The sequence below is a fragment of the Oncorhynchus masou genome, chromosome 25, assembly GCF_036934945.1.
Source record: "Oncorhynchus masou masou isolate Uvic2021 chromosome 25, UVic_Omas_1.1, whole genome shotgun sequence".
Lineage (NCBI taxonomy): Eukaryota > Metazoa > Chordata > Actinopteri > Salmoniformes > Salmonidae > Oncorhynchus > Oncorhynchus masou.
Genome location: NC_088236.1, coordinates 34062802 through 34089620, shown reverse-complemented (window position 1 = coordinate 34089620; position 26819 = coordinate 34062802). Strand labels below are relative to the sequence as shown.

Sequence of the window (26819 nt, the reverse complement as noted above, 5' to 3'; positions counted from 1 at the left end):
CGCTCAGGAACCAGAACAAGCCATACAGATACCCACCATGTTGTGGAGTCAACAGAAGTCAGAAATAGCATTATAAATATTCACTTACCTGCACTCCCAGGAATCACAGTTCCATAATAAATGTTTGTTTTGTTCGATAAAGTCCATCATGTCCAAATACCTCCTTTTTGTTTGCGCGTTTAGTTCACAAATCCAAATTCATGAGGCGCGAGTACTAGGTCCACACAAAAAGTCAAAAAGTTCCGTTAGAGTTTGTAGAAACATGTCAAACGGTGTATAGAATCAATCTTTAGGATGTTTTTAACATAAATCTTCAATAATGTTCCAACCGGACAATTCCTTTGTCTTTAGAAATGCAATCGAACGCAGGTCACTCTCATGGCCTTCTGCCAGACACCTGATTGAAACAGCTCTCATTCTCTCCCCTTTCACAGTAGAAGCCTGTGGTTCTAAACAAGGTTCTAAAGACTGTTGACATCTAATGGAAGCCTTAGGAAGTGTGATCGGACCAAATTTACACTGCATCTTGGATAGGCAAAGAGTGGAAAAACTACAAACCTCAGATTTCCCACTTCCTGGTTGGATTTTATCTCAGGTTTTTGCCTGCCATATGAGTTCTGTTATACTCACAGATATCATCTAAACAGTTTTAGAAACTTCAGAGTGTTTTCTATCCAAATATACTAAAAATATACTAATTTCCCTTAAATTCATCAAAAAAGTTAGCTTATAACAGTGAACATTTTTCGTGGGATACACATAAAGCAATTCTAGGTCTTGTGGCATATTTTGATGAAACTATCCCCAATTCAATGGAATTGCAACCCTCTGCATGCACAGTGTGTTGTTCCATCACATGTGCTGTGCACTCTTCCATCACATGTACAGCTGATTCTCAAGATCTTGCACACAAGTGAGATGCTATTGAGCCCACACTACTACACTGTCTGAGCCAAGGACGACATGCTTTCTGGTAAGTTTTGAATAGAATACTGGGTGGGGTGAATATATTTTAAATGACATACATTATTTTTTTGTTAACTAGTAAATAGTAGCCTACAGTGTGTGTGTTTAAATCCTTTCTAACTTGTTAACAATTTAGTTTTTGCTACCATGTGGCTTTTAGTTTGCTTGAGCATGCCAACTGAAAAGTGTTAATTCACCTGTTTCCATACATGTTTCATTTTAAAACATTTATCTTACAAAGGAGTTGTTTAATCTAACCGCTTAACTATTTATCTGTACATTGAGGAGGTCAAGGAAGAAGACATGGAAGCCTGAGAGGAAGACAAGCAAAGCTTTAGTTTCTAGACTATCATTTTACAGATGTATGTTGAAAACGTTTTTGGGAGATGCAATGGATCATTGGGGATCATTCAATATTCCCTTTCTTTTGTTGTTCAGTGAAACCATCCCATGTGAAGAGTCAACTCATTTAATTAAATTTCAATTCGTACTAAATAGTTATTTGCAATTATGTCTACTTATAATAAGGTAAAAGGTTTATGTTTCTGTCTTCATATGATATGGTAAATACAGTTGAAGTCGGAAGTTTACATACACTTAGGTTGGAGTCATTAAAACTCGTTTTTCAACCACTCCACACATTTCTTGTTGACAAACTATAGTTTTGGCAAGTCGGTTAGGACATCTACTTTCTGCATGACACGACATTTTTCCAACAATGGTTTACAGATGATTTCACTTATAATTCACTGAAATCACAAATCCAGAAGGTCAGAAGTTTACATAACACAATTTTGACTGTGCCTTGAAATAGCTTGGATTATGTCATGGCTTTAGACGCTTTTGATCGGCTAATTGACATAATTTGAGTCAATTGGAGGTGCACCTGTGGATGTATTTCTAGGCCTCCCTTCAAACTCAGTGCCTCTTGGCTTGACATCATAAGAAAATCAAAAGAAATCAGTCAAGACATCAGAAAAAAAATGATAGTCCTCCACAAGTCTGGTTCATCCTTGGGAGCAATTTCCAAACGCCAGTAGGTACCACGTTCATCTGTACAAACAATAGTACGCAAGTATAAACACCATGGAACCACGCAGCCGTCATACCGCTCAGGAAGGAGACGCGTCCTGTCTCCTAGAGATTAACGTACTTAGGTGTGAAAAGTGCAAATCAATCCTAGAACAACAGCAAAGGACCCTGTGAAGATGCTGGAGGAAACGGGCACAAAAGTATCTATATCCACTATAAAACAAGTCCTATATTGACTTAACCTGAAAGGTTGATCAGCAAGGAAGATGCCACTGCTCCAAAACCGCCATTAAAAAGCCAGAGTACAGTTTGCAACTGCACATGGGGACAGAGATCGTACTTTTTGGAGAAATGTCCTCTGGTCTGATGAAACAAAAATATAACTGTTTGGCCATAAAGAACATTGTAATGTTTGAATGAAAAAGGGGGAGGCTTTCAAGCCGAAGTACACCATACCAACCGTGAAGCACGGAGGTGGCAGCATCATGTTCTGGGGATGCTTTGCTGCAGGAGGGACTGGTGCACTTCACAAAATAGATGGCGTCATGAGGGAGGACAATTATGTGGATATATTGAAGCAACATCTCAAGACATCAGTCAGGAAGTTAAAGCTTGGTCGCAAATGGGTCTTCCAAATGAACAATGACCCCAAGCATACTTTCAAAGTTGTGGCATCACAAAGCCATCACAGAGGCCTGACCTCAATCCTATAGAACATTTGTGGGCAGAACTGAAAAAGCGTGTGCAAGCAAGGAGGCCTACAACCAGATTCAGTTACACCAGCTCTGTCAGGCGGAATAGGCCAAAATTCACCCAACTTATCGTGGAAACATTGTGGAAAGCTACCCGAAACATTTGACCCAAGTTAAACAATTTAAAGGCACTGCTACCAAATACTAATTCAGTGTATGTAAACTTCTGACCCACTGGGAATGTGATGACAGAAATAAAAGCTGAAATAAATAATTTATTCTACTTTATTCTGACATTTCACATTCTTAAAATAAAATGGTGATCCTAACTGACAGGAAATTTGTACTTGGATTAAATGTCAGGAATTGTGAAAACTGAGTTTAAATGTATTTGGCTAAGGTGTATGTAAACCTCCGACTTCAACTGTATATGCAATGCAAAAAAACATCTACATTTAAAATGGTATTAACATTCATTTGCATACATTTCCATTAATTCACATATATTCCCAAGGAATGTTTCAAACTCTGAATATTCCCCAAAATGTGCATCTCTAGTAACAGGTGGACTCCAATCAAATTGTAGTGATATCTCAAGGATGATCAAAGGAAATGGGATGCATCTGAGCCCAATTTGAAGTGTGATAGCAAAGGGGTTTGAATACTGATGTAAATGAGGTTCTGTATTTCATTTTCAATAAATAAGCAAACATTTCTAAAAACATGCTGTCACTTTGTTATTATGGGCTATTGTGTGTAAAAAAATAGATTTAATCAATTTAGAATTCAGGCTGTAACACAACAAAATGTGGAATAAGTCAACGGGAATTAATACTTTCTGAAGGTACTGTAGCTTCACCTAGAAGGAGCCTGCCTCCTTTGAACAGGTGAATGGCAATAGCACCCTCGAAAGGTGGCTTCTGTTCTATCAAACTGGCCACCTCTGCCGATGACTTGAAATCCGCAGCATCTCGAAGCTCACAGGTGTGACCCGCTGATTCAATGTGTGTCCTGCAATGAAAAGATTGTAGCTTACAGTTAGCTAGCACTATAGCTATATCTCGATGTGTAGGTTAACTGGATAGCTGGCTAGGTGGGAGCACTTCTTCTTTTATGGTATATTGGCAACCATTTAAATGTGCATTCCGCCACCTACTGTGCGGGATGGAAACAGAATTCCCCCCCCAAAAATGGAAATACTAGCAAAAAAAATGACTTAAAATAAATAAAACAACTTCACTGGTATAAAAATAAACAGATCTGTTCCCTAGAGGTTCAAGGGGAGCCTGGGAGGGCGGGCGGGCCGTATTCTGGCACCAGTACCCCTTGCTAGTCTTCAGATGTAAAATTCTTAAGTCCTAAAAACATTTCCGCCACAGCCACAATAATGTCCAGTTTCTTAGACTTCTTTGAGACTTGAGCCATACAGTTTATAACTGTGGCAATGAATGCCACAAAAATCTTCCTTTTTAACACAGGGTATCTTTTGACTGACAGCAAACATTTACAACAGGCTGTGGTGGATCCACTACCTAGGATTACTTCACTAGGATTACTTGTTTTCTCAAATCTTTTAATCGCCTCCGCATAGGAGATTTCGATTGGTCGCTCTAACTTTTGCCACCTCAAACTCCTTCACCCCAGGAACTCGGGATCATGATCCCAACCACAATTGCAACTCGTCTACACACACTTGAAACATTGCCAAAACCTTTACAGTTCTTACACTGCAGTAGTTTGGGAACAAAAGCTCTTACAACGCATCTTACATAACCAAGCTTCACATGCATAGGTAGATGCTCTTTATCAAAAAACATAAGGACCGACAGAGACTTTCTTCTTTTTCTCCAGTCACCCAGCAGGTCAGTTGCCGGGCAACAACCACACCAGGAATTCTCTTCAGGTATTCAACCTGAACATCTGTGGTCACCCCTGAGATGACTCCTTTGACAGGTGCTCTACTCCGAAGTTCAAAGCACAAAACTTCTGTTGTCAGGATAATTTTGAGACCCACTGCAATCTTCCTCTGTTCTTCAGAAATACAATACATCAAAATAAGACCACTCCTGGTCACTCTGACAGAGTCCTGGTCACTGACAGTCACTCTGACACTTTTCCCAGCGTATACTTCACCATTTGACACCTCAAACGGGTTTCCCACATACGCATCCTTACTCAACAAACGCATCCAAAGAAGATGTGAATCATTATCATTCATAGACGTATCCTCCACTCTCATTTTAGAGAGAATTTCCTTTCAGATCCAGTTTTCAAAACTACGGTTCTCCATTCAGGACATTCATCTTCCCCAACTTTACTCGACTCGCTGTTTGATGTGAACTCAGCATCAACTTCCGACATTTTACTCCACTTCCAATCTCCTATTAACAAAATACTTGAATTCCTGTATTCTGTTATGTTCGCTTCATCGGCAGTTCGGCACTGACATTTCTCCGGAAACGAACCCCCTTCTACCTCCTCATGTTAACATCAGTCTCTACGCGTTAATGTTTTTGATTGATCACGACTGATTCCCCGATGGGAGCGTTGATCCAGCTGATGTTAGCCAATATATTTGACAACCAATGACAGGTGAGGTGGGTACTAACCAGAGTCGTGCATTTAATATAATATATCCCATTTAGCAGACGCTTTTGTCCAAAGCGACTTACAAGTCGGCTGGGGCCACTACTTTTACATATGGGTGGCCCCAGCGGGAATCGAACCCACGACACTTGGCGTTGCAAGTGCCATGCTCTACCGACTGAGCCACACAGGACCTCGATAGATACATGGCTCTGGCACTGACCATTGAATGGGAATCATTGGCCAATACAGGGCATGTATTGCAGATCCAACATACTATGATTCCTTATTGTATGCTAGGTAAATTGAGCTCCGGTCTCCAATAATGATCCACATTTTCCTGACAGTGAGCTAGCTAGCACGTTAACGTTACTTCCTTATTTTCAAGACAACCCAAAAACTAGCTCGCTAACGTTACCTTATTCTCTCGGCTGTGGTGCAGTTTCCCGTTTTTGGACTGAGGCATGCAAGAAATAGCAATTTCATTGCTACACCCAGGGCTGTCTCTATATTTACAATTTGAATAGAGGTTCGATGTAAAAAGAATGTTCAATTAGTGTAGAGTTGCCTGAGTTGCAGGCTGTTTATAGCTCATCCTGTTGACACCATGAGCTACGTCATCGTTGGCACACGTGGGACTGTTTACAAAATGACAGTCCGTCTTTCGTAATGTTCCCCTGGAAACGAGGAACGCTCTCTCTGGCCCCTCCAGAAAATTCCTAGCGACCTTTAAAAAAAAAAACAATATAGCTATATAATTATTTATATGGCTATATTTATTAATTCGTTTAATTCCATTTTGAGATCTCTGACCTTCACTCATGACACTCTCTACTCAAAAGAAAGAGGAACTGCAAGCACTGCAGGAAGTGTTAGCATTGAATGGCTTCCTTTTCGACCAATAGATTATAAGCATGTTACCATTGTGGCCAATGGAGCTAGGCTAAAATTCGACAGTGGGAGGAATTAAGATGACTCAACTATGTGCATCGAAACAGCGCAACAACTGCACGAATCACAAATTTGTAAAATGTAGGGATTGACTGCCTCAGTCGCTCAAACTGTCAGTAGTGTTACGTGAAGTCGTTTAATCTGTTCATGTTATTCGGGAAAAAGCACAATTTAGACTGCTGAATGAGCTTACAGTCACGCGCCAGTGCTGTGACAGGCAGTGTGAGTGTCAGTTTCATTACAGTTACGCGAGTAGCTAGCTTGCTAGATATTCTCTTTTCTGAACACATTGATTTAGTGTCAGGTCGAGCAAGAAAACTGTTAGGATAGGAGGCTAAATGGCAGACGTTGGAACGTGTGTCACTCATTAAAGGTACTGTATGCTACTTCTCAGTGTTATGATGCGAATCATCTTTCTAAAGCTAGCATGCCGATGTCATGAACCACACCAAACTTTGTAAGCTAGCTAATATTCAATGCCTTACTTAGCTATCTAAGAAAACAAGTATCTCTTAAGCAGAAATGGACCACCTAGTTGTAGTCTCTCCATCTTAACGACATCATAACTCCTACTATTGTTGTATTTTTATCATCCCGTGTTCATTTGGTTTAGGTTTGACGTTTTTCCAGTGAACATTTCAAGTCAACACGTCAGCCTAAGATGGCCAGCAGGAATGCCAGTGAGAGCACCCCTCTTTTGGACAGCAGCTCTGTGACTGTGAACAGGCCTGTGTCAGTGTTCCAGGGCAGAAGACTGGCATGCGCGACTATTCTGCTGGCAGAGTCATTGGAACGAGTGGCATTCTATGGCATCACTTCCAACCTGGTCCTTTTCCTCAACAGTAGCCCATTTTATTGGGAGGGAACTCAGGCCAGCCAGGCACCACTGATGTTCATGGGGGTTACATACCTGATCTCACCATTTGGTGGCTGGCTGGCTGATGCATATCTGGGAAAGTTCTGGACAATAGCTGGCAGTTTGATCCTGTACTTTCTTGGCATACTGTTTTTCCCATTTATCGCAAGTACAGAATCCCAGAATACCCTGTGTGGTGATGAAATGGCATTTCCAGTACAACCGGCTGAGTGTTTGAGCACAAATGGTACCCTTCCAAGCAATGTGACCTGCCCCACACGGGCACCTTACTGCGGGCCAGTGATCTACACTGCCCTTGTTCTCATTGCCCTTGGTGTGGGAACAGTGAAATCCAACATCACTCCATTTGGGGCAGACCAGGTACAGTATATCTTATGACTGAACAAAGCAACCTCTCTCAGATCTGTTATGGAAACTTAATGAATGCTCAATGTATTATGCTTAACACTGTTGCTAATGCGATCCTGTCTAACACAGACTCATTTATAACATCTGAAAGGTTCTAACATGATCTTACTTTGGTCAGCCTTGTATATGGACTGGAAGGGTAATCGTGGAATAGGAAAAATGTTGATGTACTATGCCTGTCATCTCTCTAGGTTTACCACGATCACTCAATCCGCAAGACCCCTGCTAGTTGTAGCCATTGGCAATTTGCATCATGAGGTTTACATTTGGGTAATGCCATCAATCAGGTCAACACACCAGTCCTCTAAGGCTGAGAAGAATGCTAGATGAGTAATTTTACATCAACATAGGAAGCGAAACTCACATGTGTCTCGTTCTTTTTCTCATCGAAATTAAGTATTAGGGCTACCTATAAGACCCGCCATAAAGGAGGAAAGCCCATTTCAGTAGGAAATCTTTGAAAGGGGTCATTGTTGTTCAAATCTAGCTAAACCAGGCTGGCCAACATAGTTTTCAAAGAGGTGGTGACTTTGATTAGCACAGATTTCAATTCCATCGTCATATGATTTTCAATTGTTTTCGCTTGCCACATTTTTAGTGGGTGATTGATTTAGACACTTTCATTTTGATTTTTAAATGTTTCATGTGGGATACAAAAGTAATACTGGGGTAAAATGGTCATGCCATTGAGAATAATTAGTTGTTCATCTTCAAAACATTATTAGATTAACCTATTCATGAGTTAGTGGACAGTCTTATTGCTTTTCACAAAGTTACTTCCCCTATTTTTGAAGCATGGAATAGAAGGAATATATTAGCACTGTAGGCTGCATCACATGGTAGTTATACACTCTTATTTTATTTTACCTATATTTAACTAGGCAAGTCAGTTAAGAACAAATGATTATTTAATGCCATTGAATGATGAGATTTACAACAACATGTTTCCTATGATAGGCCTACTGTTTTTTAGATGGCCATGCATGCCCATTTTGGGTCTAGCCTATTGAGTTTGATTATAATATTACAATACAGTTTTTTTAAAGGATGCTGATGGATTGCAGAGGTTGAATGATGATATTGGTTGCCATGACAAGCCCTTTCGCCTCACAGGTAAAAGATCGTGGCCCAGAGGCCACTCGCAGGTTCTTCAACTGGTTCTACTGGTGCATCAACCTAGGGGCCATCTTGTCCCTAGGTGGCGTGGCTTACATCCAGCAGAACATCAACTTCCAGTTGGGGTACATCATCCCAGCTGTGTGCCTGGGTGTCTCCTTCCTGGTGTTCCTGCTGGGGCGTACAGTCTTCATCAACAAGCCAGCTGACGGTAGTGCATTCACTGATATGTTCAAGATCCTGGGTTACGCCTTCTGCACTGCACAGCCCAAAGAGCCCAACCTGCTACGGTAAGAGGGGCCAGCCAGATCACCATTGTGTTGCTCTTACTTAGTAGTACTATATCAGTAGCTGGATGTGGGCTAGATCAAGGGTGTGAATGAGGCTGGGCTCTCTCTGATCTCGATGGACATCCAATACTCTTAACCTTATAGCAAACATCTTCAAATCTTCTTTTGGATAAAAAAAAAATAAGGCTATGTGCTCCTGTTTGGCTCAGTTAGTAGAGTATTGCGCTTGCAATGCCAGGGTTGTGGGTTTGATTCCCAGCACCCCCCAAATGTAAAATGACTAAGTTGCTTTGGATAAAAGCAAGTGTTTCTGTGTATGGTATCTACTCTGGTCCAAGATCTCACCACTAGGTTTTGCTGGTAGCCCTTTATGTTAAACTTTTCTTTGATCCCCAGCCTGTACTGTAGAAGTTTTTCTTTTTTTCCCCCTGGCATTCATCATCATTCGTTGTGGAGGAAAGTTATTCCAAAGTTCTGTTGCTTGACTTTGAACCTAAGTAGTACTATCAGTCCAAAAGCTTGACATTGAATATTTTAAGTTGGTCAATCCTGCAGCCTTTCAAGAATTCCTTGTTAAGGCTTTTTATCCAGAGATGGGGATTATAGGCTTTAGTATATCGTTTCTGCCCTTTCACTAGAAGTGCTGTTATTTTAAAGGAGAGACATTCACAAAAAAGTCCTAATTAAAAGTCTTAACTCCAGAATTTAGTTGAATTGTAGCTGAGTGTGTTTATGGGATATTTATTAAATTGTACGGCCCTTATCAAAACATGGACTAACAACTTTGTATGTCTTTAAAGTTGTTAAAATGTGTATTTCTTCTCTTGTAAAGGGCTAAACCGACTATGCTGGACGGTGCCAAGGTGACATATGGAGGGAGATTCCCTGAGGAGAAGGTGGAGGAGGTGAAAGCAATGCTTAAAGTTCTCCCGGTGTTCTTTGCTCTTATCCCATACTGGACTGTATACTTTCAGGTGAGAGATTTATCTATTCCCCTCCTTTTGTTTTCATAGAACTAAGCAACGTGAATTACATCAGGATCAAGTACAGTAGGTTTTTTTCAGTGTTTTTGCAGGGAAAATGGCATCAGTTAAGAAATAGGAATTTTCTTTTCACTGTTCTGTAGATGCAGACAACATATTTCCTCCAGAGCCTACATCTAAGGATTCCTGACACCAGCACAGGCACCAACAGCAGTGACGGCACCCTCCAGGTAAACTCAAATTGAACCCCAGCTGATTTGCCTGCATGTGTGCTATGATTATTCCCTCTAGGCAGAGATGTAATTTCAATCTAGTTTTAATTTACACTTGGTTGAATTGTCAACTAATGTGAAATCATCAAAAACATTCACCATGTCATTGGATCTAGGTGGAAAAAAAGACAGAATCCCTTCCGTTGACGACTTTTTGCAAATCCAATCATTTTCCCACGTTGATTCAACGGCATCACATTTAATTGTTTTGTTGAAATGACGTGGAAACAACATTGATTCAACCAGTCTTTGCCCAGTGGGTAGTCAATGTTGCTCTGACCAAATGCTAGAAAGCATAGTCTGTCACATTTTGGGCATTACTCAAACTTGAAGGTTAAATATCACGTTTTGTGTGTTGGCAGACAGCCCCACAGGTCCAGTTGGCTGTCTCTGTCTAACCTGATTTCGAATGGGAAGGATTAGTTTCCCTATAGAGTAGAGATGAGTCAGTAGGCCAGTGAAAAAGCATCAGAGACAACAGCTGGAAGCTGTCAAGGTTGCTAAACCCCTGAGGATTAAATCAAAAGTTTGACCCACTCCCTAATCACAGATAAACAGCATCCTTTTTTTCCCCCTGGGTGATGCCTCTGATTAGACTAGGCCATATATCTTCTGTTGTAGTGTGTGTCCCATTATCTCCCAGAGAGTAGCTTATGTGAAGTGTTTGGTTAATCCACATCACATACTTTGACTACAAATGGTTAAGAGACTAGCACCTGTTTGAGTTTGTTTCTACTTTTAGATTCAAAGTCTTGTCAGGCATTTGAACATACACATGCATAGGGTGGTAAGGGAAGTATGTAGAGTAAAATGTGAACTGAAACACTTTCTCGTTAACCACACATTGTATGGTGTTAAAACATCCACCATCTTAAAAGGGGGAAATCCCCAGTTGAAACAATAACAAAACCTGTCCCTGCCACTGTTTTGATAAAAAGTTGAGGGGTGGGGCTTGAGAAATGTAACCACTCTCAAATTCATAGACAGAGCTATGGATGCAAGGATTGACCATGCATGATAAACACTATAGTTTTAACCATGTTTTGAGGCAATAGTGTTTGTATACAAAATAAAAGTAAACAAACATTGGAGACAAATAGTCCTATATTTTGTGTTCTGATGGGGTACGACTGTTGAACTAAGCTCATGAGGCATTTATAAGTTATATTCTTCAAGATTCACTGGGTACGTATTCTTCTTTATGTCCAAAAATGTATGTAGCAACTGCAGGTTTTCCCCCCTTTTTTACAGATCTAAAAAGAGCAAACACATGCCACTTATTCTGTTTTTCAGTTTTATTTCAATACTATCTGTCAAAACAGCTTTCAGGTGACATGGCCATTTCTCAGCAAGTGATTTTATGAAATGGCCTTTACATTTAAGTATCATTTAAACAGGAAATGTTATTATTTTCATTCTCAGCATGTAGTATTTGTTTCCAAAAAAAGGAAGTGCTTTTACCATACACTAAGCAGTCATCAAATTGAAAATGGAAGTGAGATCAGATATCTTTACCACAGTGATGTTGTGCACCTTTAATTCTGGAGATACATTTGAGCTGTAATTTACAGAGAATATTTTTTTTCATGAAATCATATCCTACTCTGATGATAGCTGAGAGCAGGTAGCCAGGGTAAGCTTGGCAAAGCAAAGGCAAGCAGTGAAGACATCAAAGCGGAAATGGAAGGTTTTATATTACTGGCCAGAATAATAAATAAATAATTTAGTGTTATAGTATTTTTCCCCTCCCAGTTAGTTTTAATGTGTAAGTGTTGAGGCAAGGCCAAATGTGTATAGTAGAGGCAGTTATGTGTATTCCTTCTGGTTCAATTACTTTCTTGACAATTGCACATTGTAAGGTAATGGGCAGAAATGTCCAAAAGTGTAATAAGTAATTATTTCATTAATCCTAGTCTTCCAAAGTGCAGAGACTTCTTGAGTAAAAACCAACACTCTCAAAAGTTTGGTCCACCTGTGTTTTTAGGGTCACTTCTCTGCATACTCAGTCCAAGGGAAGAGTAGCTGCAGGATGAAGAGCCATTCCACTGTCTGGGCAGTTTTTCTGCTTAATTAATACTTACCGATGTTAATGTGCCCCCCCCTCTGGTCGCTACTGGGGCACCTCTGCCAATCAAACTAGACTCACCCGGGTGCAAATACTTAGCACACTTTCATGTTTTGGATATGATAATGAGGGGCGGCGCACAATGTATAAATTACCAGCGGTTAGTCTAAGAAATGTAAATTCAATCAGGGAATAAACGGGACCGTCAAATGTTTAAAACTAGATGGTTTGAGAGTTCAGGAGGCACTTAACATTTGAATTGCAAAATAAATAAGGACTATGCCTTGCAATTTGCAAATCATGTTTTCCATGTTGATTCATTTGTTATCCAGTGTATTCATATGTATAATTTCAAAGAATGTTTTGATGATGATGATAATGATAATAATTTCTCCATCTCTGGTCTTTCGCTAACACTAATTGCTACTGCAACAGTCTTGTTTATCATTTCACCAAAACATATTTGCTGCTGGGACAATATGTTACCCACGTAACTCTGAATTATTCTAATACATGATTAATTGTTCTTTAGATGGTGTTACCAGATTTAGTTTGTGTGCAATAGATTTTGTGAGATGTAAACTATACTTTCATTTTTATTTGAATATATTTATTTAACTTGAGTTTTGGTTCAGTTTTAGTTCTGTCCAGCTGAGGGCGCCAACACGGTGTCAAGGCCATCAGCACATCACTCCCTCACCCCTGAGGAACTGGACAGGAGTGCACTGACATTCTCTATTGTTTTCCATGCCTTGTGCACTTCTTGTAAATAGTTTCTCATGTTTGTCTTCTTCTGGATTCCTGACAGATCACATTCCGCTTCCCTGCTGCCTGGCTGACAATGTTCGACGCAGTGCTTATTCTCATGCTGATCCCTCTTAAGGACAAAGTGGTGGACCCCATCCTCAAACGCAGAGGCCTGCTGCCCTCCTCCCTCAAGAGGATCGCAGTGGGGATGTTCTTTGTCATGTGGTCAGCTGTGGCGGCTGGTGAGTGGAGTGCAACAGCTAATCCTTACTGTGTCTGGCATGTCTTGAGAGCCTGTTATGGTAGATCATGCTAGTTAATCTTCCATTTAAACCACCCCACATCCTCTTCAACCCACAGTTTCACAATGTCACAGTCATACTGTTCACCATAATAAATGTCACACATTTCAAATGTCACATGTTAGGGAAAAACCCATCTCCTTGATCTCATCTCTCAATGAGATGTGTTGCTGTTCCTTATTCTGTCGCTGAGAAGATGTCAGGGTCAGGAGTCATGACTCACGAGGCAAACGGGACAAGCTAGCCAATGTTGCTTTGCTTTGCTTAAACAGAATGTCACGCATGTTTAACATGTTCAATGACTTTTGAGAAGGGAAAGGATAGCAAGACTGGGATCATTTGTAAAAATTCAACGTTCGTACAACTTTATTTTTTTAAATGTAATTTAAGTGAAAGGGAAGTGGGAAACCTAGTCAGTTGTACAACTGAATACAATAAACCCAACCCCTCAATCAGAGTGGTGCGCGGAGCTGCCTTAATCGACCTCCATGTCATCAGTGCCCAGGGAGCAGTTGTTGTTGGGGGTTAATTAACTGCCTTGCTCCGGGGCAGAACAACAGATTTTTATCTTGTCGGCTCTGGGATTCGATCCTTCAAGAACGATTCACACCCCTTGACTTTTTCCACATTTTGTTGTTGCAGCCTAAATTTAAAATGGATTAAATTGAGATTGTGTCACTGATCTACACACAATACCCCATAATGTAGATTATTATTATTATTTTTGACAAATTATTTAACAATTTAAAGCTGAAATGTCTTGAGTCAAGTATTCAACCTCTTTATTATGGCAAGCCTAAATAATTTGCATGGACTCAATGTGTGCAATAGTGAATAACATGATTTTTGAATGACTACCCCAGCTCTATACACCACACATACAGATAATTGTAAGGTCCCTCAATCATGAAGTGAATTTCAAACACAGATTCAACCACAAAGACCAGGGAGGTTTTCCAATGCCTCCCAGACTGGATTTGACCTGTTGGTAGATGGAAAAATTAAAAGCTGAAAGGACACAATGTCCCTCTGATCATGGTGAAGTTATCAATTATGCTTTGGATGATGTATCAATACTCTGTTGCCGAAGAGGAAGGAAACCGCTCAGAGATTTCACCATGAGGCCAATGGTGACTTTAAAACAGAGTTGAATGGCTGTGATAGGAGAACTGAGGATGGATTAACAACATTGTAGTTACTCCACAATACTAACCTAACTGACAGAGGAAGAAAATAATAAAAGAACAGAATAAAATCATCCAAAACGTGCATCTTGTTTGCAATAAGCCACTAAACTAATACTGCAAAAATGTGGCAAAGAAAATATATACTGTTGTCCTGAATACATCACTGAGTACCACTCTTCGTATTCCTATATTGCTCCCGGGTGGCGCAGCATCTCAGTGCAAGAGGTGTCACTACAGTCCCTGGTTCGAATCCAGGCTATATCACAGCCAGCCGTGATTGTGCGCGGCCCAATTTGCCCAGCATCATCCGGGTTTGGCCCAGGGTAGACCATCATTGTAAATAAGAATTTGTTCTTAACTGACTTAAAGGTTAAATGTTTAAAAAAAAAGGCGGCGTGGGATGTTCCCCAATTCCGGAAGGGGGACCTGAGTGAAAACATTTGGGGTTTAGGATATAAAAAAAAATAATCCTTGAGGGGAAACTGGGAGATATTTACCATTTAGCAGGAATATATCGTAAAGCACAAGGCCAAATTTACACTGGAGTTTACTAAGACATTGTTCCTGAGTGGCCTAGTTAAAGTTGACTTAAATTAGCTTAAATCTATGGGAATACTTAAATGGCTGTCTAGCAATGATCAACAACCAACTTGACAGAGCTTGAAGAATTTTTAAAAGAATAATGGGCAAATGTACAATAGTCATCTCTCCTCCTTCCAGGCTTTTTCATCTGTGAACTTACAGTAAATGGTGATTGGCATCTACACTTTCATAGTATTTCCACAACAACCAGCAAAACCATTGTCTTTCAATCACCCACGTGGGTGTAATCAATGAGGAGATGGCACATGGGTACCTGCTTCTATAAACCAATGAGGAGATGGAAGAGGCAGGACTTGCAGCGCGATCTGCGTCAGAAATTAGAATAACTTCTATTTTAGCCCTTGGCAACGCAGACGATCGTTGGCCCAATAATTGAATAACATGGATTTCTACATTTATTTTGCAGCGCACACGATGTGTCCGGTCTGGTCAGCATGTTAGACTTACCCAAAAACACTCACAGCTGTAATTGCTGCAAAAGGTGATTAACACATTGACTCGGTGTTTAATACTTATCTAATCAAGATTTGAGCGTTTTTATTTTTCATTAATAAATATTTTTCTTCCACTTTGAGAGTTGTGTGTGGATTGTTGATAATAGGACAAAACCATTTTAATCCCACTTTGTAACATAACAAAATGTTTAAAAAGTTGAGGGGTGTGAATACTTTTTGAAGGTATTGTATATTTGACCAGCCCCACTGTCCTCTACAAAGGGGACCTGACCTTCACAGGGCTGTTTGTTCTTCATGACGCAGCAGGTAGTCTGTCAAAGTTATTCATATTCTTTGCCTCAAAACACAGCTCTCTGGTTAGATGGTATCATACAGACTTGGGGGGAAAAAAGTGTACTTTGTTTTCTCATCCTTATATAGCATAGGGAGTAGATGGGATGCCATGCATCTTCTACTCTGGTCCTGTTTGACTGCACCCATCGAGTACTGCTCAGTCCAGTTCCAGCCTGTGGATTATCTTTGAAATAGACCCAGCCTAGTCAATCACTGGCTGCTGCATTAATGTATTCAGGCAAAAATATTTTGATTGAGACAAGCCTTTTCTCAAATCAGTGGCACATTTGAGAACCAATGCACGTATTAATGTCACATTTTATTTGTCACATGTGCAGAGTACAGTTGTAGAACTTTACAGTGAAATGCTTACTTACAAGCCCTTAACCAACAATGCAGTTAATGAAAAAAGTGAACTATTTACTAAATAACAGTAATAAAATACAAAATAAGTAGTAGCAATAAAATAGTGGTAGCGAGGCTATATACAGGGGCTACCAGTACAGAGTCGATGTGCCGGGGAACTGGTTAGATGAGGTAATATGTACATGTAGGTAGAGCGAAAGTGACTATGCATGGATAATAAACAGTAGCACCAGTGTAAAACTGGGGGGTGGGGACAAATAGTCTGGGTAGCCATTTGATTTGCTGTTCAGGAGTCTTATGGCTTGGGGGTAGAAGCTGTTAAGAAGCCTTTTGGACCTAGACTTGGCACTCCGGGTAACGCTTGCCATGTGGTAGCAGAGAGAACAGTCTTTGACTCGGGTGGCTGGAGTCTGACCATTTTTAAGGCCTTCCTCTGACACCACTTGGTATAGAGGTCCTGGATGGCAGGAAGCTTGGCCCCAGTGATGTATTGGGCCGTACACACTACCCTCTGTTTTGCCATGCAGCCGGAGGCCGAGCAGTTGCCATACCCAGGCGGTGAAGCAACCAGTGCTCTCGATGGTACAGCTGCCAAATCTTTTTGTCTCCTGAGGGGGAATAGGTGTTGTCGTGCCCTCTTCACGACTGTCTTGGTGTGTTTGGACCGTTATAGTTTGTTGCTGATGTGGACACCAAGGAACTTGGAACTCTCAACCTGCTCCACAACAGCCCTGTCAATGAGAATGGCAGTGTGCTCGTTCCTCCTTTTTCTGTAGTCCACAATCATCTCCTTTGTCTTGATCACGGTGAGGGAGAGGTTGTTATCCTGGCACCACACTGCCAGGTCTCTGATCTGACCTCCGCCCTATACGCTGTCTCACCGTTGTTGATGATCAGACCTACCACTTGTCACTGGCAATCTTAATGATGGTGTTGGAGTTGTGCAATCATGAGTGAACAGGGAATACAGGAGGGGACTGAGCACACACCCCTGAGGCCCCCCCCCCGTGTTGAGGATCAGCATGGTGGATGTGTTGTCACCTACCCTTACTACCTGGGGGCGGCCCGTCAGGAAGTCCAGGATCCAGTTGCAGAGGGAGGTGTTTACTTCCAAGGTCCTTAGCTTAGTAATGAGCTTTAATGGCACTATGGTGTTGAACGCTGAGCGGTAGTCAATGAATAGCATTCTCACATAGGTGTTCCTTTTGTCCAGGTGGGAAAGGGCAGTGTGGAGTGCAATAGAGATTGCATCATCTGTGGATCTGTTGGGGCGGTATGCAAATTGGAGTGGGTCTAGGGTTTCTGGGATAATTGTGTTGTGAGCCATGACCAGCCTTTCAAAGCACTTCTTGGCTACTGACGTGAGTGCTACAGGACGGTACCTTTGCTTTCTTGGGCACAGGGACCATGGTGGTCTGCTTGAAACATGTTGGTATTACAGACTCGGTCAGGGAGAGGTTGAAAATGTCAGTGAAGACACATACCAGTTGGTCAGCGCATGCTCAGAGTACATGTCCTGGTAATCCGTCTGGCCCTGCGGCCTTGTGAATGTTGACCTGTTTTAAGGTCTTACTCACATCGGCTATGGAGAGCATGATCACAGTTGTCTGGAACAGCTGATGCGCTCTCATGCATGCTTCAGTGTTGCTTGCCTCAATGCGAGCATAGAAGTTGTTTTACTCGTCTGGTAGGCTTGTGTCAATGGGCAGCTTGCGGCTGTGCTTCCCTCTGTAGTCCGTAATAGTTTGCCACATCCGACAAGCGTCAAAGATAGTGTAGTACGATTCAATCTTCATCCTGTATTGACGCTTTGCCTGTGATGGTTTGTCGGAGGGCATAGCAGGACTTCTTATACGCGTCCAGATTAGAGTCCTGCTCCTTGAAAGCGGCATCTCTACCCTTTTAGCTCAGTGCAGATGTTGCCTGTAATCCATAGCTTCTGGTTGTTGGATGGGTGGATGGTCACTGTGTGGATGATGTCATCGATGCACTTATTGATGAAGCCAGTGACTGATGTGGTGTACTCTTCAACATGTTCCAGTCTGTGCTAGCAAAAGAGTCCTATAGCTTAGCATCTGCGTCATCTGGCACTTCCTTATTGAGCGAGTCACTGGTACTTCCTGCTTTAGTTTTTGCTTGTAAGCAGGAATCAGGAGGATGGAGTTAGTTGTGGTTTTGCCAAATGGAGGGTGAGGGAGAGCCTTCTACGCTAAGCATCTCTGTGTAAAGGTGGTCTAGAGTTTGTATTTAAATGTTATTTTTTTCTCTGGTTGCACATTAACTTCTTATGGTATAGGGGACGCTCGTTGTGAATCCAGCCAACATGTCAGATTTTAAAAAGGCTTTTCGGCGAAAACATAAGAACCTATTATCTGATGATGGCACAACAGTAAACAAAGTAGCATATTTCAACCCTGCAGGTGCTACACAAAACGCAGAAATAAAAAGTAAAACATGCCTTACGTTTGACGAGCTTCTTTTGTTGGCACTCCAATATGTCCCATAAACATCACAATTGGTCCTTTGTGTTTGATTAATTCCCTCCATATATATCCAAAATGTCCATTTATTTGGTGCGTTTGATCCAGAGAAAAAAACGCTTCCAAATTGTGCAAACTACAAAATATTTCAAGAGTTACCTGTAAACGTTGACAAAACATTTCAAACTGCTTTTGTAATACAACTTTTGGTATTTTTAAATGTTAATAATCGATTAAATTGAAGACTGGTCTATCTGTTTTCAATAGAGGACGAGCGGAAACTAACGCTACTTTTCAAGTCTTGCGCAACTTTCAACATTGTTACCCATTTCCTAGTTGGCACTACTTCATTGCACAAAGGAATAACCTCAACCAAATTCCAAAGACTGGTGACATCCAGTGGAAGCGGTATGAACTGAAAACAATTGCCTAAGAAATATCGTTTCCCAAGGAGAACACACTGAACAGACAGAGACCTCAAAAAAAATCTGAATGGTTAGTGGTTAGTTCTCGGGGTTTTGCCTGCTACATAAGTTCTGTTATACTCAGACATGATTCAAACCGTTTAAGAAATCACTGAAGTTTCTATTTACCTCAGATCTGGCGGACTCACTTAACATACATGCTGTTGGAGTGTGCCCCTTGCTTTCCGTACATTTAAAAACCAATAAAATGGTGCCATCTGGTTTGCTTAATATGTGACCGACCGGCTCAAATTGGTCTTATGTAGCAGCATTTTATAAATTGTGTTTTTTACATTGGATAAAAGTGGAGACTCTTAGCTACAAAAGTGTATATCGTACACTACAGTTGAGGAACAATGGGAAAGTAATTTTGGTTTGAAAGTTGATAAACTTGTGAACTCACTTTTGAGGAAATGGCCTTTGAATGTTTTGGTACTATTGGAGAGCCTTTTGTCTACATCCATTCAGCATCGTTCACACCCTCTTAAGCTTTAGCCCCACCCATCTCTTTAAGAGTTGATCCAAATGTACGAACAGCAGTAGTCAAGCACCCAAGCTAACTTGCTAGCTACTTCCAGACATCTAAGTGAGAGAGAACAGCTCACTGAACATTACTCGCCCAAGCAGAGCTGGTTAGGCTGTTATGTTATCCAGAGCGTTGGTGACTGCAACTGTGCTGTCAGATTGTCCATTTGTAAATTCAGAGCGTTTCGCATTTACTGACACTGGCCATATTCAATCGGTGTTGAGTGTAAATACATTGGTTATTCTGCGCTCTCTGGCACACTCGGGCGAGAGTGCTCTGAAATCGGAGTTGATGGCCAGACTGAATTTACGAATGCACCCGAAATGGTTGCTTGCATAGTGGAGCTAGCTTGGTAAACAATGAACCATAATGCCATGAGTTGTGATTACCACCCTGCATGAATCTGCAGCTAGCTAACATCCAGGTTCGACTATAGCTGGCCAAGTAAATGTAAACTATCATACTCAAATTCCACTGATTTCAAAACTCAGTCCCTCAGAAAGAAGACCTGAGAAAGAGAGCAACACTTATGCAGTTTTAATACACAATATATTTGATTTTTTTGTGCGTTAGACAGGATTACCTAGACATACTGACCAGCTCAAATAGACAGAAGTGTGCAAAATGGTAGACCAATCCAAACTCCTCTCTCGGCATCTCAGCCAATCATGGCAAGTGGGAAGGTTACTCCATTTGTCTTTGGCTAAACCAACTAGGCTCGTAATTGAACAATTTTATTCGTATTTACAGACGGCATACAAGTTTGTTTTTAAAGGCACATGAAAGTTCACATGTTCAAGAAGGCATTTCTGCCAAAAGACACATTTTGATTAAAAAAAAAAGTAAAATGTTTGTTCTAATGGCTCTCCTGTGAAGTAGAGACCCGCGACATACGCCTAGTTTCCTGAAACGTATCACATAAGGATTTAATTTTTTTACACTTTTGATACTTGTATATTTTATTAATTACAATTACTTTTGATGCTATTTTAGACCAAATATACTTAAGTAGAATATTACTGGGTGACTTTTACTGGAGTCATTTTCTATTAAGGTATCTTTATTTTTACCCGATGGTAGAGGGGGATTACTCACTCGCTGTCGGGTCCTTACAAGGCACCCCAATTTAGGTCCCCAATATCTCTTCTTCCTGCGAATTACAGGGATTTGGGCCTTGTCAGGTGTCTGAAGTAAATCCTCTGACTCCGACCCGTTAAAGAAAAAAATCTTTGCCCGGCATGATGTGAGTAATCACTGTCCTGATTTCCAGAAGCTGTTTTCGGTCATAAGAGACAATGGCAGAAACATTATGTACAAAATAAGTTAGAAATATCTCAAGAAAACACAATGGCACAATTGGTTAGGAGCCCATAAAATAGCAGCCATCTCTTCCGGCCAATCATAACAATCCATGTGATTTGAAGACTTTTACCACAACCAGGATGTCTTTCCTCCATACATTTTCACTCCAGCATATGAGCACATTAAATGTGCTGATGTCCGCTGTGACCTTGGATGGTGGGACAATGGCTTTTTAATTCCCATTGTAGAGGATAATTCATTCGTATCTAGTGTGGCGTAAATATTGTTTACAGTTGCTTTAAACATGCCCACACACACAGTCCTAGTAATCATTGCTTTATTCTTAGTGCATTCTGAAATATTCAGACCCCTTAAATTTTTCCACATTTTTTGTTACAGCCTTATTCTCTCATCGATCTACACACAATACCCCATAATGACAAAGCAAAAACAGGCTCAGACATTTTTGCAAATGTGTATATACAATTTTTTTTACATTAATTTACATAAGTATTCAGACTCTTTACTCACTACTTTGTTGAAAAAACTTTGGCAGTGATTACAGCCTCGAGTCTCCCCTGTGATGTTCGATCGGGTTCAAGTCCGGGCTCTGGCTGGGACATTCAGACTTTGTCCCGAAGCCAATCCTGCATTGTCTTGGCTGTATGCTTAGAGTCGTTGTGTGCTTGGAGTTGTTGTCCTGTTAGGTGAGGTCCTGAGCGCTCTGGAGCAGGTTTACATCAAGGATCTCGCCCTCTGTACTTTGCTCTGTTCCTTTCCCTTGAGCCTGACTGGTCTCCCAGTCCCTGCCCTTGTAAAACATCCCCACAGCATGATGCTGCCTCCACCATACTTCACCGTAGGGATGGTGCGAGGTTTCCTCCAGACATGACACCTGGCATTTAGGCCAAAGAGTTCAATGTTGGTTTCATCAGACCAAAGAATCTTGTTTCTCATGGTTTGAGAGTCCTTTAGATGCCTTTCAGCAAACTCCAAGTGAGCTGTTGTGCCTTTTACTGAGGTGTGGCTTCCGTCTGGCCTGATTGGTGGAGTGCTGCAGAAATTGTTGTCCTTCTGGAAGGTTCTCCCATCTCCACAGAGGAACTCTGGACCTCCTTTCAGAGTGTTCATTGGGTTCTTGGTCACCTTCCTGACCAAAGCCCTTCTCCCCCGATTGCTCAGTTTTGTCGTGCGGACAGCTCTATGAAGAGCCTTGATGTTTCCAAACTTCTTCCATTTTAAGAATGATGGAGGCCACTGTGTTCTTGGGGAATTGCAATACTGCAGACATTTTTTGCTGCACTTCCCCAGATCTGTGCCCCGACAGTGCAGTCTCAGAGCTCTACGGACAATTCCTTCAACCTCATGGCTTGGTTTTTGCTCTGACATACAGTGCCTTGCGAAAGTATTCGGCCCCCTTGAACTTTGCGACCTTTTGCCACATTTCAGGCTTCAAACATAAAGATATAAAACTGTATTTTTTTGTGAAGAATCAACAACAAGTGGGACACAATCATGAAGTGGAACGACATTTATTGGATATTTCAAACTTTTTTTAACAAATCAAAAACTGAAAAATTGGGCGTGCAAAATTATTCAGCACCCTTAAGTTAATACTTTGTAGCACCACCTTTTGCTGCGATTACAGCTGTAAGTCGCTTGGGGTATGTCTATCAGTTTTGCACATCAAGAGACTGAAATTTTTTCCCATTCCTCCTTGCAAAACAGCTCGAGCTCAGTGAGGTTGGATGGAGAGCATTTGAACAGCAGTTTTCAGTTCTTTCCACAGATTCTCGATTGGATTCAGGTTTGGACTTTGACTTGGCCATTCTAACACCTGGATATGTTTATTTTTGAACCATTCCATTGTAGATTTTGCTTCATGTTTTGGATCATTGTCTTGTTGGAAGACAAATCTCCGTCCCAGTCTCAGGTCTTTTGCAGACTCCATCAGGTTTTCTTCCAGAATGGTCCTGTATTTGGCTCCATCCATCTTCCCATCAATTTTAACCATCTTCCCTGTCCCTGCTGAAGAAAAGCAGGCCCAAACCATGATGCTGCCACCACCATGTTTGACAGTGGGTATGATGTGTTCAGGGTGATGAGCTGTGTTGCTTTTACGCCAAACATAACATTTTGCATTGTTGCCAAAAAGTTCAATTTTGGTTTCATCTGACCAGAGCACCTTCTTCCACATGTTTGGTGTGTCTCCCAGGTGGCTTGTGGCAAACTTTAAACAACACTTTTTATGGATATCTTTAAGAAATGGCTTTCTTCTTGCCACTCTTCAATAAAGGCCAGATTTGTGCAATATACGAGTTTCCCACCTCAGCTGTAGATCTCTGCAGTTCATCCAGAGTGATCATGGGCCTCTTGGCTGCATTTCTGATCAGTCTTCTCCTTGTATGAGCTGAAAGTTTAGAGGGACGGCCAGGTCTTGGTAGATTTGCAGTGGTCTGATACTCCTTCCATTTCAATATTATCACTTGCACAGTGCTCCTTGGGATGTTTAAAGCTTGGGAAATCTTTTTGTATCCAAATTCGGCTTTAAACTTCTTCACAACAGTATCTGGGACCTGCCTGGTGTGTTCCTTGTTCTTCATGATGCTCTCGCTTTTAACGGACCTCTGAGACTATCACAGTGCAGGTGCATTTATACGGAGACTTGATTACACACAGGTGGATTGTATTTATCATCATTAGTCATTTAGGTCAACATTGGATCATTCAGAGATCCTCACTGAACTTCTGGAGAGAGTTTGCTGCACTGAAAGTTAAGGGGCTGAATAATTTTGCACGCCCAATTGTTCAGTTTTTGATTTGTTAAAAATGTTTGAAATATCCAATAAATGTCGTTCCACTTCATGATTGTGTCCCACTTGTTGTTGATTTTTCACAAAAAAATACAGTTTTATATCTTTGTTTGAAGCCTGAAATGTGGCAAAAGGTCGCAAAGTTCAAGGGGGCCGAATACTTTCGCAAGGCACTGTACATGCACTGTCAACAGTGGGACCTTGTATAAGACAGATGTGCCTTTTACAAATCATGTCCAATCAATTGAATTTACCACAGGTGGACTCCAATCAAGTTGTAGAAACACCTCAAGGAGGATCAATGGAAACGGGATGCACCTGAGCTCAATTTTGAGGCTCATAGCAAAGGGTCTGAATACTCATGTAATACTGTTTTTAATTTAATACATTTGCAAAAATGTGTCATTATAATATATTGTGTGTAGATTAATGAGGACATTTTTTAGAATTGGGCTGTAACATAACAAAATGTGGAAAAAGAGGTCTGAATTCTTTTGAATGCACTGTATTTTCTTTATGCAGATTCTAGTATATTTGCATAAAAATGTTTTTCCAATTGAAACATATCTACTGTAAATGTTTTCAAGTAAAATATTCAGAAAGAAAGAAATAGCTTCTAAGCAAAGAGCAATTTCTCAAGCAAGACATTTGTTTGGACTGTCTGGGAGTGGTATGACTGGGGAGGGGAAAACTGAAAATTAGCTGCTATTGGCAGAGCGGTTTGGAACTCTTATTGGTTTATTAACCAATTTACCGCCTGTTGATGTCATAAGGTAGGCTAAAACTCTGTCCCACCAAACAGGCTGAAATTGCAGGCATTCTTTTGAAACCGATCTTACAATAAAAGGGCATTATCATTTTCACAGTATTATTCCAACATCTGTGTGGAAATGTGTTTAATTGTGTGTAGATTAATGAAGATTTTAATTTTTTATTTAATCAATTTTAGGATAAGGCTGTAACGTAACAAAATGTGGAGTAAGTGAAGGGGTCTGAGTACTTTATGAATGCAGAGTATAGATATTGTATTACATTCTGCTGTATGATGCGTATGACTGTGTGATAGAGGGATAGTGATCCAGAGGCTCTAGCTAGCTGGTGCCCCATGTGGGGATGTCATCAGAGCCTAATGAAGACCCCAGAGACACAGCCCTCCCTCCCATGGACAGACCAGCTCGACTGGATCCCGCTCACTACTGCAGCACTGTCATTAATAAACCACAGCCAACCACAGGCACCCTGCAGAAGGAAATACTTACACCCATGTTTAGACAGTAAGTTGGTATGTGTGCATTTGTGTGCATCTATACTAGGTACTGTAGGTAGGTGGAGATGTGTGTTTGTGTGAGAAAGGCTAAATGAAAAATCTGTCTGATACAGAATCTATATAACTAGTTGTTTTGCTATTGTATCGTTATATTAACCACCTCTAATGATGCTATTCTTTGGACACAGACAGTGCTGTCTAGATGCTCACCGTGCCACTACTATTGCAAAAAGGAAATGTATGTTTGTTTCATATGGTCAAAGACTTTTCTTGCCATGTATTTACCATAAGAACATTTTAAAAGAAAATTGCAGCACTTGAACGTAGGGAGGTAAAAGGTTATTTTTTATTTTTTTAAAGCAATTTGAATTCACAGTAATGAAGATAAAGGGTTTAGGGCAGTACAGCAGCCTCTACTGTGGCCATTGGTCACATAGAGGACAGGTAGGGGGTGAATGCTGCATAACTCCTTTACTCTACTCTTGCATGTCCCCACCTCTTTACACACTGATTTAGTTGTGAAATGCTCTCTTTAATGTGTAAGGCAGCAAATCACATAGCTATTATAGTATAATAATTTGTTTTGGAAACACTGTTTTATGTCCTATACATTTCAGTGTATGTAATGTGCTGTGGGCTACTTTGGAGAGTGCCTTTATAGTTAATTGATGGTCTGTACTCTGTTACTCCTGCTAACTACTATATTAAAGAGGCCTTAATCCTCTGCTGCGTAGTAACTGACCTAATGGTGTATAGGGAACACACACCGCAGGACACAGATTGGCAGCTGTGCGTCTGCCATAGTGTTGCCTCGGGCACAGCGAGCATCAACACTGTCTTGCACGCCTGCTATCCTCAGTTCACAGGGTTGACATCTATGGCTATGCGGACCTGCCCTTGTTGAGTGGTGGAGCACAAAGCTGGCCCTCACCACATGGTGTGGGAAACATGGCAAAGCTGCGTTGACATTGCCTTTGAAGGCCATTGACGTTGCCTTTTATCAGTTTTGACAATCTGTTAAACTGAATTCTAATCTGCTTTAGCTAGTGCTGAATGTGTTCTATAATAGATATGCAAAAGTAGCTCTAGCTGTATTTTTTTAAAGCACCCAGGGCTAGAGCTTAAATGCCTGATATGATGTTGTAAAAGCAGTATATGTGTGTTTTATGGCGAATGTAAGAAGTTGCTCTGGGCAGTGCAGCGACCACCTTGCCTGGGATGGACGAGGTATTATAGGATAGCTGGATTAGAAGGTCCCATCCCCTCTCAAATACAGCATTAAGTGTGGGGCGATGATAGGAGGCTGTCTCTGGGTGTTATCTGGAAATAGCTGCTGGTTCCATGATAATGTTTATCGATTTAAAGCTTTTAGGAAGCGGCAGCAGCTGCTGATGACAAATGCTGGGGGTGTTATTGTTGAGTTGTCGGCTCTCTCCTCCATTACTAACTGCTGTAATGTCTGAGTGCGAGCATGCAGATGTGATCTTAATTAAACACTGGCTTTGACTTGACACTTAAGCCCTAATGGACTTTTACAAGTATTCTGTTTCTATGACTATTGTATATTGAGGGAAAAAGTGTTGCATCTCGGCATAGAAAGTTCCAAAGTTGAAAGTCCTCATCTTTTAGATGGTGCCAATCAATAATAACAATGGGTGAAAGCCATTGCTTTATCTTGTAGTGTTTACAGACAAAATTAACCATTTACGTATTTTCATAATCCATCAAAACAAGTG

General features: G+C 41.0%; 2 protein-coding genes across 3 annotated transcripts in view; one reads left to right on the top strand and one right to left on the bottom strand.

Moving 5' to 3' along the window:
* glt1d1 (glycosyltransferase 1 domain containing 1) overlaps positions 1–6103 on the bottom strand; it is a 41661-nt gene extending 35558 nt beyond the window's left edge. For both annotated transcript variants that reach the window (XR_010451643.1, XM_064937424.1), the window contains exons 1-2: positions 5695–6103; positions 3550–3701 (exon numbers count right to left, since the gene is read on the bottom strand). Coding sequence is in view for 1 of the 2 variants with exons in the window: in XM_064937424.1 (XP_064793496.1) it covers positions 3550–3701; positions 5695–5762 (220 nt within the window). In the remaining variant the exon portion in view is untranslated. The remainder of the gene's footprint in view (positions 1–3549; positions 3702–5694) is intronic.
* Positions 6104–6288: 185 nt separating this feature from the next.
* LOC135514170 (solute carrier family 15 member 4-like) overlaps positions 6289–26819 on the top strand; it is a 40841-nt gene continuing 20310 nt past the window's right edge. Inside the window, exons 1-6 of the mRNA XM_064937423.1 lie at positions 6289–6600; positions 6841–7464; positions 8626–8918; positions 9751–9892; positions 10045–10131; positions 13047–13227. Coding sequence (XP_064793495.1) covers positions 6889–7464; positions 8626–8918; positions 9751–9892; positions 10045–10131; positions 13047–13227 — 1279 coding nt within the window. The 5' untranslated portion in view covers positions 6289–6600; positions 6841–6888. The remainder of the gene's footprint in view (positions 6601–6840; positions 7465–8625; positions 8919–9750; positions 9893–10044; positions 10132–13046; positions 13228–26819) is intronic.